Source organism: Ambystoma mexicanum, chromosome 1q (assembly GCF_040938575.1).
Source record: "Ambystoma mexicanum isolate Mex_15411 chromosome 1q, UKY_AmexF1_1, whole genome shotgun sequence".
Classification (NCBI taxonomy): Eukaryota; Metazoa; Chordata; class Amphibia; order Caudata; family Ambystomatidae; genus Ambystoma; species Ambystoma mexicanum.
Window position 1 is genome coordinate 657,931,606 of NC_090922.1, and position 12,358 is coordinate 657,943,963.

General features: G+C 46.1%; 1 protein-coding gene across 3 annotated transcripts in view; it reads left to right on the forward strand.

The window, feature by feature from the left end:
- Positions 1-9,334, forward strand: part of VAMP4 (vesicle associated membrane protein 4) — a 436,264-nt gene extending 426,930 nt beyond the window's left edge. For all 3 annotated transcript variants that reach the window (XM_069641244.1, XM_069641243.1, XM_069641245.1), the window contains one exon: positions 4,510-9,334. In XM_069641244.1, coding sequence (XP_069497345.1) covers positions 4,510-4,538 — 29 coding nt within the window. In that variant the 3' untranslated portion in view covers positions 4,539-9,334. The remainder of the gene's footprint in view (positions 1-4,509) is intronic.
- The last annotated feature ends 3,024 nt before the right edge of the window (positions 9,335-12,358 follow it).

Here is a 12,358-nt window from a genome sequence, read left to right on the forward strand (position 1 = left end):
GGCTCCTCAGAGAAAAGTGTTGGGTAGTCGCTTTTGACCACGGGTCCTCTCGTCACCCTGACTGACAGGACTTGTTCTTCAGTGCTGGGATCCAGTCTGATCTTCAGCTTGTCCTGGTCGTCCCACCCTAGCACTGCTGGGCCTTTGTGACTGAAATAGACCCTGGTCGTGGTTTCCCTTCCTTTGAATTCAACTTTGGCTTGGATGTATCCTAGTAGTTCGACTGACGCCCCTCCAAACACCGTAGGTTTGTGCTTCGTTGTGAGCACTTGCACCTTTTCCTTTCCCACCATGTCCTTGTACGTGCGAAGGGGAAGGATCGTTAGATCGGACCCTGAATCTGCCATGACCCTAGTTTCTATTCCATCAATCTTGATCACGCAGTGGGGCTTCTCTCTCCTCGCTCTTGTGCTGTTAACCATGATGACAGTGGGTCTCCCTTCATCTTCGGAGGATGACTCTTTCTCCGGATTGCGATCGGCATTGATGCTGGACACTTTCTTGTTCCTCCACCGACACACGATGGAGAAATGGCCAATGCGTTTGCAAATGGAGCACTCCTCGTCTCTGGCTGGGCACTCCCTGTCAAACGCCAGGTGTTTCGTGCTGGTGCACCTGTGACACTTTAGGGGTTCTTTTCTGTTCCCTCTCACTTCTTTCGTGTCAGCGGCCAGCCTCTCTTTTCTTGCATGGTAACCCACTGCCTGTATTTCTGCCGAACTCTGGGCCCCAGTGAGCTCCTTACGTCTTCCTGCCGTTTCTTCGACTGCCCTGGCGATCTCAATCGCTTTCTCCAACTGCAGTTCTTTTTCGACAATAAACTTATCTTGGACCTTCCGGCTGTTGGTGTGGACGACCAACATGTCACAAATGAGACTCTCCGCGTTGTTGCCAAAGTTACACAGCGCCGCCAATTCCCTCAGCTTGGTGACGTAATCGTCAACTGGTTCAGATATTTCTTGCTTTCGTGTGTAAAACCGTATTCGGTGGAGCACTGTGTTCTCTTTACTGGCAAACCTTTTTATGATTCTCCTGACAGCCTCCTTAAAAACATCGTCATTGTCGCCAGCCACTGGTATCGGGGTGAGACTCTCGAATATTCTCTGTCCTTCCACTCCCAAGGCATTTAATAGCATGGCCCTGCGCCTCGCCGCTGAAAACCCCGCCCCTCCTAGGGCCTCCACATATGTCGTGAATAGGGGCTGCCAATGTGGCCATGGAATGGCAGGCCTACCTGGAGTTTGGAGAAATGGCGGCGGTGGCGTTGCTCCTTGCATGTTCCTCCGTGGGTTCTGGTGGTGATCCTCGTCGCCAATTTATGTAGTATAATTCCTTCAATGAAGACAGGAGCCTCTGATCTGGTGACGATGTATTTATTTACTTAACCAGCTTTGTGCAGCATGCAGACAACGTGTGTGCATTAATGATAAAGGCCAACGGGCCTAAAGTGGCAGGGAGAATGCTGCAGTGATCATCTGAGTCCAAGTCGTGTAAGGAGCGGGCCCCGTAACAGGAGGCCTATGCAGGACGCACCTTATCGCGTCCTCCGCTCGTCCCGTAATGCGCGCCATGCGTGCGGAGCTTGATCCAGCCGCGAGATCTCGCGAGAGCGCGGGCTCTCGCGATGTCTCTACAAGTGCCTCAGAGCACAACCGGACCCCGTGGGGGGAGGTGTTCTGGGTCCTCCTACTTGCTTAAATGCACCAGCGGCAGTGTCACTGAGGGCTAGTGCACCTCCTTCGATGTCCCTGGTGCCCTCCCCCACCCCCCAACTTCGTGATGCAGGCCCAAGCGGTATGATTCCCTGGGAGGCGGGTCTTTGCTTTCTCCCTCGACTTTAGGGTTGATGAAAGGGTTTCCAAGTATCACGGTGCACCCCTCCCCCTGACGTGCTCCTGTTCATGAATAATTACTTGGCGAGGGGCTTGGGGGCCTACACCCACCGATCCTCACGTCGGTGGATGCTCTGCGGGCTGCCCGCTCCTCCGCCGGGTGGGCGACAGCTCCTGCAGCCACTCTCCTCTTCCTCACAGAGGGGCCTGGAGCGAGCCGCTGGCAGAGAGGCGCCTCTCTCCACCCGATTCTGGGCCAAACCTTCCAGCCGCGTGGTCTCCCCCCGGCAAGTACGCCAGTCGCCTTCTCCTGCTTTCCTCAGGCCCCGCGGGGCGGAGCACCGCAGTGCCGTCGCAACTGAAAGTGTTTTGTTTTCGGGCTTCCCGTGAGCGTTTTTCCTCGCTCTTCGGACCAAATGTGTCGGGGATCCTCAATCAACGTCCTGTCTCTGGCAAATCCCTGGAGGGGGGGGCAAGAAGTGGGGGGCTACCTGGCCTTTTCTGGGACTTAGACGAGAGAGCGCGCTTTTAGAATCTCTTCATCAGCGCGCCCCCTGGTGGCCCAGACCAGATATATTTTAATGATATTTTTGTGTATCTTTTATGATCACAATTACACCCAAGTATTTTTTTTAAGGAGATCAGGTAACAGATGATTTTAGATGGAATTTTTAAATTGTTAATCAACTGTATTTTGTATGCACTTTTATGGCTTTGTGCCGAATAAAAGATGATGATCATCATTATTATTATACTACTACTCATTAGAGAGGTCAGAGTCCCGGCTCGGTAGGGCAGAAGTAGTGAAGTTGTGTGGTTATTCTTCCAATCAAGGATTGGTAGAGACACCAGATGGAAAATGTGTGTGTAAGATGGATACTAAGCTGGACAGCAAATGCCCTGTCCTTGGAAGTCTGATCGAATGGGAGAAAAAAGGGTGAAAATAGCTTGACCAGAAAGATAGCCCCAGCAAATATTCAGATCACCCAAAATGAGGGTGGGAGTAGCTGGGCAGCAAGATCAGCTAGTGTACTAGCCAAGGTGGCATCTAAATTGGGGGACCGGGAAGAGTGGGGGGGGGGGGGAGTGTGTCTCAATAAATAAGGAAGTTAAGACAGAGGGTAACTGAAAGCAAAATGAGCACACTTGTGTCTGTAACTTGGGCCCTGGGTCGTTACCGGCCAGTGTAGCCCACATAATAGGTTATTGCTTAATTAGCACCCTCCGTTTGTGTAGGAGCCAATCATGTTGCTCCAAACCCGGGTTGTATCTACCAATGCAAAGCCGGTTCCAGAGCAACACGAGTTCTCTCTGCAACCACCCTCCCCTGGAGCTTTCCCTCCTCCCCTGACTTCCACCCCAACTCGACCCCATCAACACCCACACCCCCGTCTTCGCCAACCAACTTACCTCTAATGGGCTCCTCCACCCAGCTCAGCTCGCTCCAACGCCTAACTTCATGCTAAGCCATAGAAATGGAAGAGGGGCTCCCTTTTGCTGTCTTACAGACCAAGGTCTGATCCCTCGGTCAGGGACACAATACACCACGCTCCAGACAAGCCTGTGTGCTTTTCCACCAGTATGCTGGTTGCAGACGCAGTATGAAAAACTTTTAACATGAACATATGAAGTTTGGTTAACGAGGATGTATTTATTTATTCATTGTTAATTTGTAAGGTGCCTACTGAGAGACATTCGCTTCGAGGCACCGCTATTGGAAAGAGGTGAAGGAGACAGTACAGGGGAGGATGAAGGGTGTGATCATTAACAACCTTGGTACAGTTGGATATGTTAATTGGAGCTGGGAAAGTTCAATATGCAAAGTTATTACATACAAGAGTTCAGCAATCAGTAAGTCGAGAACAATGAAGACAGATTGTGGCAGCTAGGAAATGATCTGCAAGATACGAACAGGGGTATTAAGTTTCCTTCGTGTACAGTCTGTCTTGTTAATCGAGACTTCCAGAAACGTGAGAATCTGATCTCCAAAATTGTATTTGCCTGTGATGGGGGATGGATGAAGATTCAACAGTAGAAAGTCATCTAACACTTCACTGCTGCCATTCCATTTTTTTGTGAGCAATATTTCAAAGACATAACCTAGTGCAATAGATATTGTTTTCTATCATACGATTCTTTTCATAGTCCAAATATAAAAATTGGCAAAAGATGGGGCATAATTCCAGCCCATAAGTGGTCCTTTTACCCGCAAACAATTATGGCGCATTAATAGTCATTTTTGTTAAGAATTACATTCAGTAATGTAATGTAATGGAATCGTTGTCCTAATGCGTAACAGCAAAGTCCCCACCAGGTGCATTTACAGCCATTATTTTTACATGGGGGGGGGGGGTCCTTTCCCCACTAGTCAACCATGGCGTGTACATTTGAAGGCGAGGGCCCACCCATTTGATGGCTGCCATGCGGATGGCTACATGAGGATGTGTATAAAGCCAAAGTAGTTCAATGGCGCTTTCGCTCCATTGATTGGAAGACCACCATATTTTCCGGTGGGATTTTCTCTCTTAAATTGCAATGTGAGGAAACCGTTAACACTTATCCATTCACATTTTATTTGTGGATGTTTAAAAGCAAAACATCAAATTGTACTCCTGGGCCAATTTGACATATGCCACTATCTGTTTTTTAAATTTCGTTTTCCTTCTTGTCTCTGCAGTTCCAATTGTGTTGAAGTACCGGACCTGATGGAGAGACTGAATGGTGGATCACTGTCTAGAAACACTTTGGGAAAACACAATGCTGCATAATTTAAGTATAATCTTTGTACATACCCTGGACTGCTTGTTTTCTAAATTCACGAGAGAGGCTCCTGGTTCTGCTGCTCCCTGATGGAGATGATTCCTGGACACCATACATCTGCACATAATTATAGAGCATCAAAATATTAGAAAAAACAGACATTAAAAAATGCTGCTGCTGTCTGAGCCAGTGGAATTTCAGTGCTTTTCCTTTGTTTCACGTTTCAATTTGCATCTTGTCTGTTTTTCGAGCTGTTCATTTCTCTGTAATGTTTCAGTCTTTGTGATGCAGCAGAGCCTTTTGAAAGTAATAGGAAAATCACTCAGGTTATTGGACTTGAAGATCTTTTGTCTTCATAGTGATTGTACTGGTATGTGTTGCCACTCCACAGCTGGTGCCCAAACCCACATTTGGCCACACTACTAAAATGCATTTGTTTTGCCATTAGTAGAAGGCCTCTTCATAGATGTGCATTATGCTGTGGTTCACTACTGACCTGGAGAGCATTGCTCAGTGTCTTGCCCAAAGCAGTAATGTTGAACAGTTCATTTTGGCACCTGTTCAGGTTACATTTGTGACATCAATTTGGGTAACAGTAAATCGTCTCAATAGCGTTCATAAAATGGCTCTAGTTTAAATTGGTGTAACTAAGGTGCTGTAGAGTTAAAATACAGATTTGATACGAGTCTTATCCCGCCCCACGGATGACTGGCCAGGGGTTGGCTAGGTTCGGAGACGGAATTGACCTCTTCTCTCCAAAACCTATGAATCCAGAGAAAGCAGAAGGAATTCATGTCTACATATAGACTCAAATACACTATTACAATGAAACCCAGAATAGAAGCACTGTGAAGACTAACATCCCTCACCCGTTGACCTGCCAAATGTCCAGCATTTAATAAGCCTTGTAACTGAACGGCCTTAATTGATTTCCTCAAAGAGGACCCAATAACTAGCCAGGGAGAATTAAAGATCACATTTGCCATTTAGATATGATGCTGCCATTGTGAAGCCAGTGGTGTTAGGCATTGAGCCTGGACCCCAGATCGCTATGGTAACCATGTACAAGAGGCAGAAAGAGTACCACCCAGGGCCCGCCTTAGCACCGGCAGTGCCCTGGGGGAAACAAAATTTGGCGCCCCCTCCAAAAAGAAAAACATTTGGTTTCATTTGAGTGTGCTGCTGTGCACCACTCACAAACATGCTAAATTGCTGTTAAATGCACAACTCCCTGACTTGCTCTGTGACATGGCCGCAGAGATGAGCACATACATACATTAAAAGTAAAGCCCCCCTACACAAAGTGCGCACACCATCCACATACATACAGTCACCATCCACATGCATTAAAAGTAAAGCCCCCTACACAACATGCGCACACCATCCACATGCATACAGTCACCATCCACATGCATTAAAAGTAAAACCCCCTACACAACGTGCGCACACCATCCACATGCATACAGTCACCATCCACATGCATTAAAAGTAAAGCCCCCTACACAACGTGCGCACACCATCCACCGCATACAGTCCTCATCCACATGCATTAAAAGTAAAGCCCCCTACACAACATGCGCACACCATCCACATGCATACAGTCACCATCCACATGCATTAAAAGTAAAGCTCCCTACACAACATGCGCACACCATCCACATGCATACAGTCACCATCCACATGCATTAAAAGTAAAGCCCCCTACACAACGTGCGCACACCATCCACATGCATACAGTCACCATCCACACGCAGTAAAAGTAAAGCCCCCTACACAACGTGCGCACACCATCCACATGCATACAGTCACCATCCACATGCATTAAAAGTAAAGCCCCCTACACAACGTGCGCACACCATCCACATGCATACAGTCACCATCCACACACAGTAAAAGTAAAGCCCCCTACACAACATGCGCACACCATCCACATGCATACAGTCACCATCCACATGCATTAAAAGTAAAGCCCCCTACACAACGTGCGCACACCATCCACACGCATACAGTCACCATCCACACACAGTAAAAGTAAAGCCCCTTACACAACGTGCGCACACCATCCACAGTATACAGTCACCATCCACACACATACTTGCACATCATCCACATGCATACAGGAATACAGTAAAAGCAACCCGAACATACGGCAGCACTCACTGTAACGTGGGAGACTTGCAGCTGTTCAGCAGTGGTGAGTCCGAAGGAAGGATTGCACGCAGGTCAGACACTAACAGGATTCACTGGAGCAACTGTGGCAGAGGCACAAAGGCAGCATGCCAGGCCCTGCGATTGAACAAAGCCGCATTGGACTATAAAAAGCCCCCTCGCCAAAGGGAAGGGGGCTTTTTAATTAGTCCAGTGTCCGACAGCCCCCTGAGAGGCGACAACCCGACACATCACCAAGGTGCACCTCGAGATCCCAGGTGCACCTTGGTGACAGGAGTGGCGTTTGGCGCCCCAAAAAAAATGTCAGGAAAAAAGAAAAAAAAAATCCAGGCCGCCCCTGGTACTACCCACTAAGGCTTTTACTTTTGTTCTTCGAAGCAATGGCCCTACTATATTGCATTATAAACTGTTTGTGCAATGTGACTCGGTGTTCAGTTTCTAAATCCAGCTATTTCTTACTAATAGCAAGAATAAAGCAAACCGACCCCTCCTTATTAACATGAAAAACATTTGGAATTTACTTGCAGAGTTGCAGGTGCAGTGGAAGGTGGCTATGGAAAAAGCAGAATAGTTTGACAGTAACATGCACATTACATCAGTTTGACGAAAAGCATACTTTCAAAACTTTTAGCAGCCTCTGGAACATACAACTGTAGGTGCTGTATTCAAACCCCTTAAACATATTACTAACTCAGGTAAACTTTCCTCCAAACCTTGAGTCCTGCTGTGCTCTCAGTTGACAAGTGTAGAGCAAACGGAATGGCGTAAGGGAACAGAACTTCAAAAACCTTTTCTCGCTCCATGGGTGGCAAGTTACCTATTGCGATCTGGTAGCTTTGTTCTGACCTTAGCACCAGAAATGCGCGCCACTGTGAAAGTCCTTCAATTCATAGTCTTGATGTATGAGAGGACCTTAAGCATTTCTGGCTTATAGATTTCATGAACTGTAGCTTTTTAATTTTCTCTCCAGTGTTTATTTCTTTTTACAAATATATATTCCAGTTACATTATAAATGATCATTGGTGTAATGTTCCCATAGAGGAGCATTTAACCCAAGAAAGAGGATTAAGCATAGGAGAGGTTGTTACAGTTTCAAAGTTCATGTAAACCACATAATCTTGGAAACTAAAAACTATCAACAGTTCTCAGGCGGGTATATTCATATGCTGACAAAATTTAGTTGCTATTAATGGCAAAGCATGTTCTGTGTTAATTGCACAGATGTCACTTAAATGCTGCTTTATTACAAAATCTGACCTTTTGATTATACTGGTTAGAGGCTGTTCTGGCATAGCCCAAACTGTAGAATTTGTGCCGACCTTTGGGTAATAGGCTCTAGTTCTACCAACGTTTGTTAGGATTTCATTGTTTCAAGGTTGATTAAATGAGCCATATTGATGTGGTGATGCAACACATCGCAATCACTTGAGATAAATGATGTTCAAGAACCAAAATATGATTATTCTGATATAAAATGCTTGATCCTTTAATGTGTGCTTATCAGCATTTAACTTTGTGAATTAATGCAATGCAAGTTTTATCCCACTCTGCTGTTGGACATTCCATGTTCTCCACGAAGATGTATGCAGATTGCTGTGGGGCAAACCAAGATCTTGTTGACCCAGGCAAATGAATTTGTTTTTGTTTTTGAAATATACATGTTTAAGATTGCGTCCTTCATTGTTCTACCATGATGAAGACTGTGAGGCAGAGATGGGCATTTGTGCTTTAAGGGTAGTGTACGTGAGCTTTCGGGCGTTGGGAGGGGGGTGCCAATTTCTGACTTTTTTTTGCATGAGATCACCTTTACTATTTGGCACATCAAACACTCTATTGCCATGAGAACGAATTCCCAGCCTGAGGTACTGTCCAAGTCCCCTGGCCCTCCCTTTTGCCCCTGCTTCACTGCACATAATGGCAAGTAATGATTACTATTCGAAATATGTTCCCTTTTCATGCAAGACTCTTGGTGTGTAGTCAAGTACCTTACAAAGCCATGGAGGAAATGAAGAGATCCTAGTTACAAAACACACTAATTGGGGACCTTGAATGCAGAACTACCCTCATCCACACGCTTCTTGAAGAAGGGTCAATTGTGATAGTGTCTTAAGTTATGGATTGTCTTCATTATACACGGGTTAAATTTGTAAGCAGCTATGCTCCAGCTTTCTAAACCTCCTTTCCAAAAGGGATCTTCTTGAGTGCCATAAACAATCCTGTAGGGTTTGTTTTGATAATCCTAAAAGTGTATGAGCACTGTTGCATCTTAACTATCTGAAGTTGTTTCATGAGAATGTCTATTTTATCCCCAATTAAGTGTTCCTTTTTGGTACATACCTTGCTGCACTGCAGGGATTTTGAGGAGCTGAATGTTTGCTGTTCATTCGCTTATCCTATCCCTTTTGAGTCTTCTATTTGTGTGTGTATATAGTTATTGATGCTGTTTGATAATTTATTTGTGTTTTATTTATATTTCTGCCAAATGTGATTCTGCCAGCAAAAATGGGGGTAGGGAAGCATGACTTCAAAAATGAGGATGATGAAGGCATTAAAGAGCTGTTATATAACCGTGTCCACTGCAAGTCTCTTTTTTTTTTTTTTTTTTGTTCCTCTGGGATTGTGTTCAGCTATATAAAACCTTTTGCATGGCTCTGCTTCAGTGAAAACCGATGTGTTCTGTACTGGGATTTTGCAAACCATTTACAAATGCATTGTACATTTAAAATAAACCTTTTGGGCTAGCCTGCCTGTGCTCTTCATGGCCAGAAGCTGTCCACCAATGTACCAGGTCGTGCATGTTTGGTGATCTTGATCCACTTTTGAACAGAAACCTCTGAAACTTTTTGTTAGAGGTTGTGCTGCACCATTTCATGTATGCCTATGGGGTTTTGCTCGTTTCTTGCTGGGAATCCTTGATACAGGAAATGAAATTCCACCTTAATCTCAAATTACAGCACTAGCATGTGAAAACATATTTTGTATCATGTCTTTTTCATTAAGGTAATATGCAAAAAGGTCAATCCCAAATCATAACGAGCAAAGAGATTTTAAGGGATTAAAAACAAAAACACTATATAAGGGCGGCATGTACAGATGAGAAATCAAGAGGGCGTGGCAGGGAGCCCCAAAAAAGTAAATGGGGGGAAACATCGCAAAACCTCAGCCTTATTAACAAAGATATTTTCAATGCTTATATTTCTACGATGTGCCCTGGACTCCAACTCGTCGGTTTGGTCCTGCACTGCCTTCATGTCTTTTTCCAGCCGTTTTACCCTTCCCTCCAGGTTGGTCCCAGAGTCTTCGGTAATGCCAATGCGGGCCTCTGCCTCCAGATACTCTACTACATAGCTGCTCAATCATGTGCTGTGAACACTCAAGTCTGATCTTCAAGGTGTCTATTTTCTAGTCCAGTCTGCCGAGAATGCCTTTCATCTCAAGCATAATAGCACATATATCAGCAGATTGCTGATCCTTGGGATGGTCAAGGGAGTTAGTGAATGAGGTCATCTCAGTCGTATCCCTTGTGCTGGAAATACTTCGAGCAAACTCATTAAGTCGGCCTTATTTTTTTGGAGTTGGTACCCGGCATGTTCCCCAATGCACTGGAGCCAGAGCACAGAACTCCGCTCATGGGGTGTCCAATCAGTCTGTTATGGGAAAGAGCAGAACTCAACTAATCTCCAGTACCTATATTTTGAAACGTTGAGAAACGGTAGAAGAAAGGAACAGCTCCCCAGAAGGAATGGCTGAAATTCTCCAATGATCATGGTCACTACAGTCGCAAAGGCACTGCAAACAGTTCTGGCCACAGCAGATGAAGGTAATGGCTTACAGATCTCCCAGCAGCAATTCAATGCATATATAACTATTGCCTCTTCCCAAAATCTTTAGCCATTAACATTGGACACAGATGGCACTTCTACTCATTGCTGCATATCCACACATAAAGGAGAACATCGTACATATATGCCAGCATGCATAGGCCTCAATGACACAGCCAAAGGATAATATCTCTCTCTCTCTCTCTCTCTCTCTCTCTCTCTCTCTCTCTCTCTCTCTCTCTCTCTCTCTCTCTCTCTCTCTCTCTCTCTTCCGCCCTCTCTCTCTCTCTCTTCCGCCCTCTCTCTCTCTCTCTCCAGATAGTGTGATCCCGGCCAGTTCAGCCCAGGCAGCTCCCTCGCACCCGGCGCAGAGTGGCACTGAGCCAGACAACGCACCGAGATGGACTCTGTCTGATATCAGAACAGAGTGGTGACAGCAGACACTGAAGCACTGTGTCCTCCGTTCAGCCCCTGATATCTTTCCCGTAGTTCGGCCTCCATTCACAAGCAGCTGCAGTACCACAGACTCCAATACATCAAGGGGCCAACGGCAACAACAGACTAACAAACACTGTGATTGTTGATCAGCCTGCGCCCTCCTCCTCTCCTGGTACCCAGGACTCGCACCATCTGGCAGCAGTGTGTGTAATGCTCAGCACTGCATATGTGTACCACCAGCCCCGGGGAGTCCTCCGCTGCCATATACCAAACAACCGTAGGTCGGATCTGTCCCCTCTTCACTGTATGCAAAGGATTTGCAGGTTCTCCTGGTGCAGCGCAACAATCAGGTAGCCATTGCTGTTGGCGTCCTCTAGAGCACCCCCCAAATAAAGATATGTTCAAGAAGATGTTTTCACATGGGACCTTTACAGGTACACTTGGTTAAACTCACCACGAGCTTAAATTGTCTGCATTTCGAGGCGATTCATGTTACACTGGTTGACAAAATATGATTGCATCCTGGGTCTTCACAAGCCCTTTGCCAACACAAGGGTTGGACCAACTGTTTGTAAGTGTGCTCCTGAAGCAGCAGGTTCAGCGCCTTTAGGTGTGGACTCCACATATGGTGTGTGTGGGGGGAGGGGAGGGTCTTGCACTACACTGCTTTAAAGCGGTATCTCCTGGCTTTTATGTACTGCATTCTCAGATTACTACATGTGTGTAGAGTGGACAGGCAGCTACCAGGATACTTTCGATAAAGAGTTGTGCACACTGCTTTTTTCAACTTGAGCGCTACCCACGAGCTATTCTCATTATTACCAAACTTCCTTATAGGTTCCTTTGTCACTTTGAATCCTGGATCCTAAGCGTTGCTGGGTCTGGTACCGCCACCAGTCAGATGACACCTCAAGATGTCTCACTGGGCAACTGTATACCGGCCTTGTGATGAGAGCCATACTTTATTGTGGCGTCTGTTAAGTGCCTGGGTCCACACCCTGATATGGGGTCTCTACATAGCCAAGCTTTATTGATTTCAGGGATACTTTGATACCATTTACGGCCAAACCCCCACTTCTTCCTAAGCAACAGGGCCAGAGTTACGGTTGGTGTTCAAGTTGGCTTAGGAGTCTCATTTATGCATGGGTATCTGAGTTGCTTCGATGTGACACCTCAATGCCTTCCCTAGTACCAACTGGAACATGATTGGTCAGGAATGTTACATCCTCTTTTCGGATCCGTGAGTTTACAGTAGCGTAGGCACTGGTACACTTGCCCTGACATGCTGATTGTTCTGTGAAACTAAGGCTTGGAAATGATGGGGCACCTGGATAGCA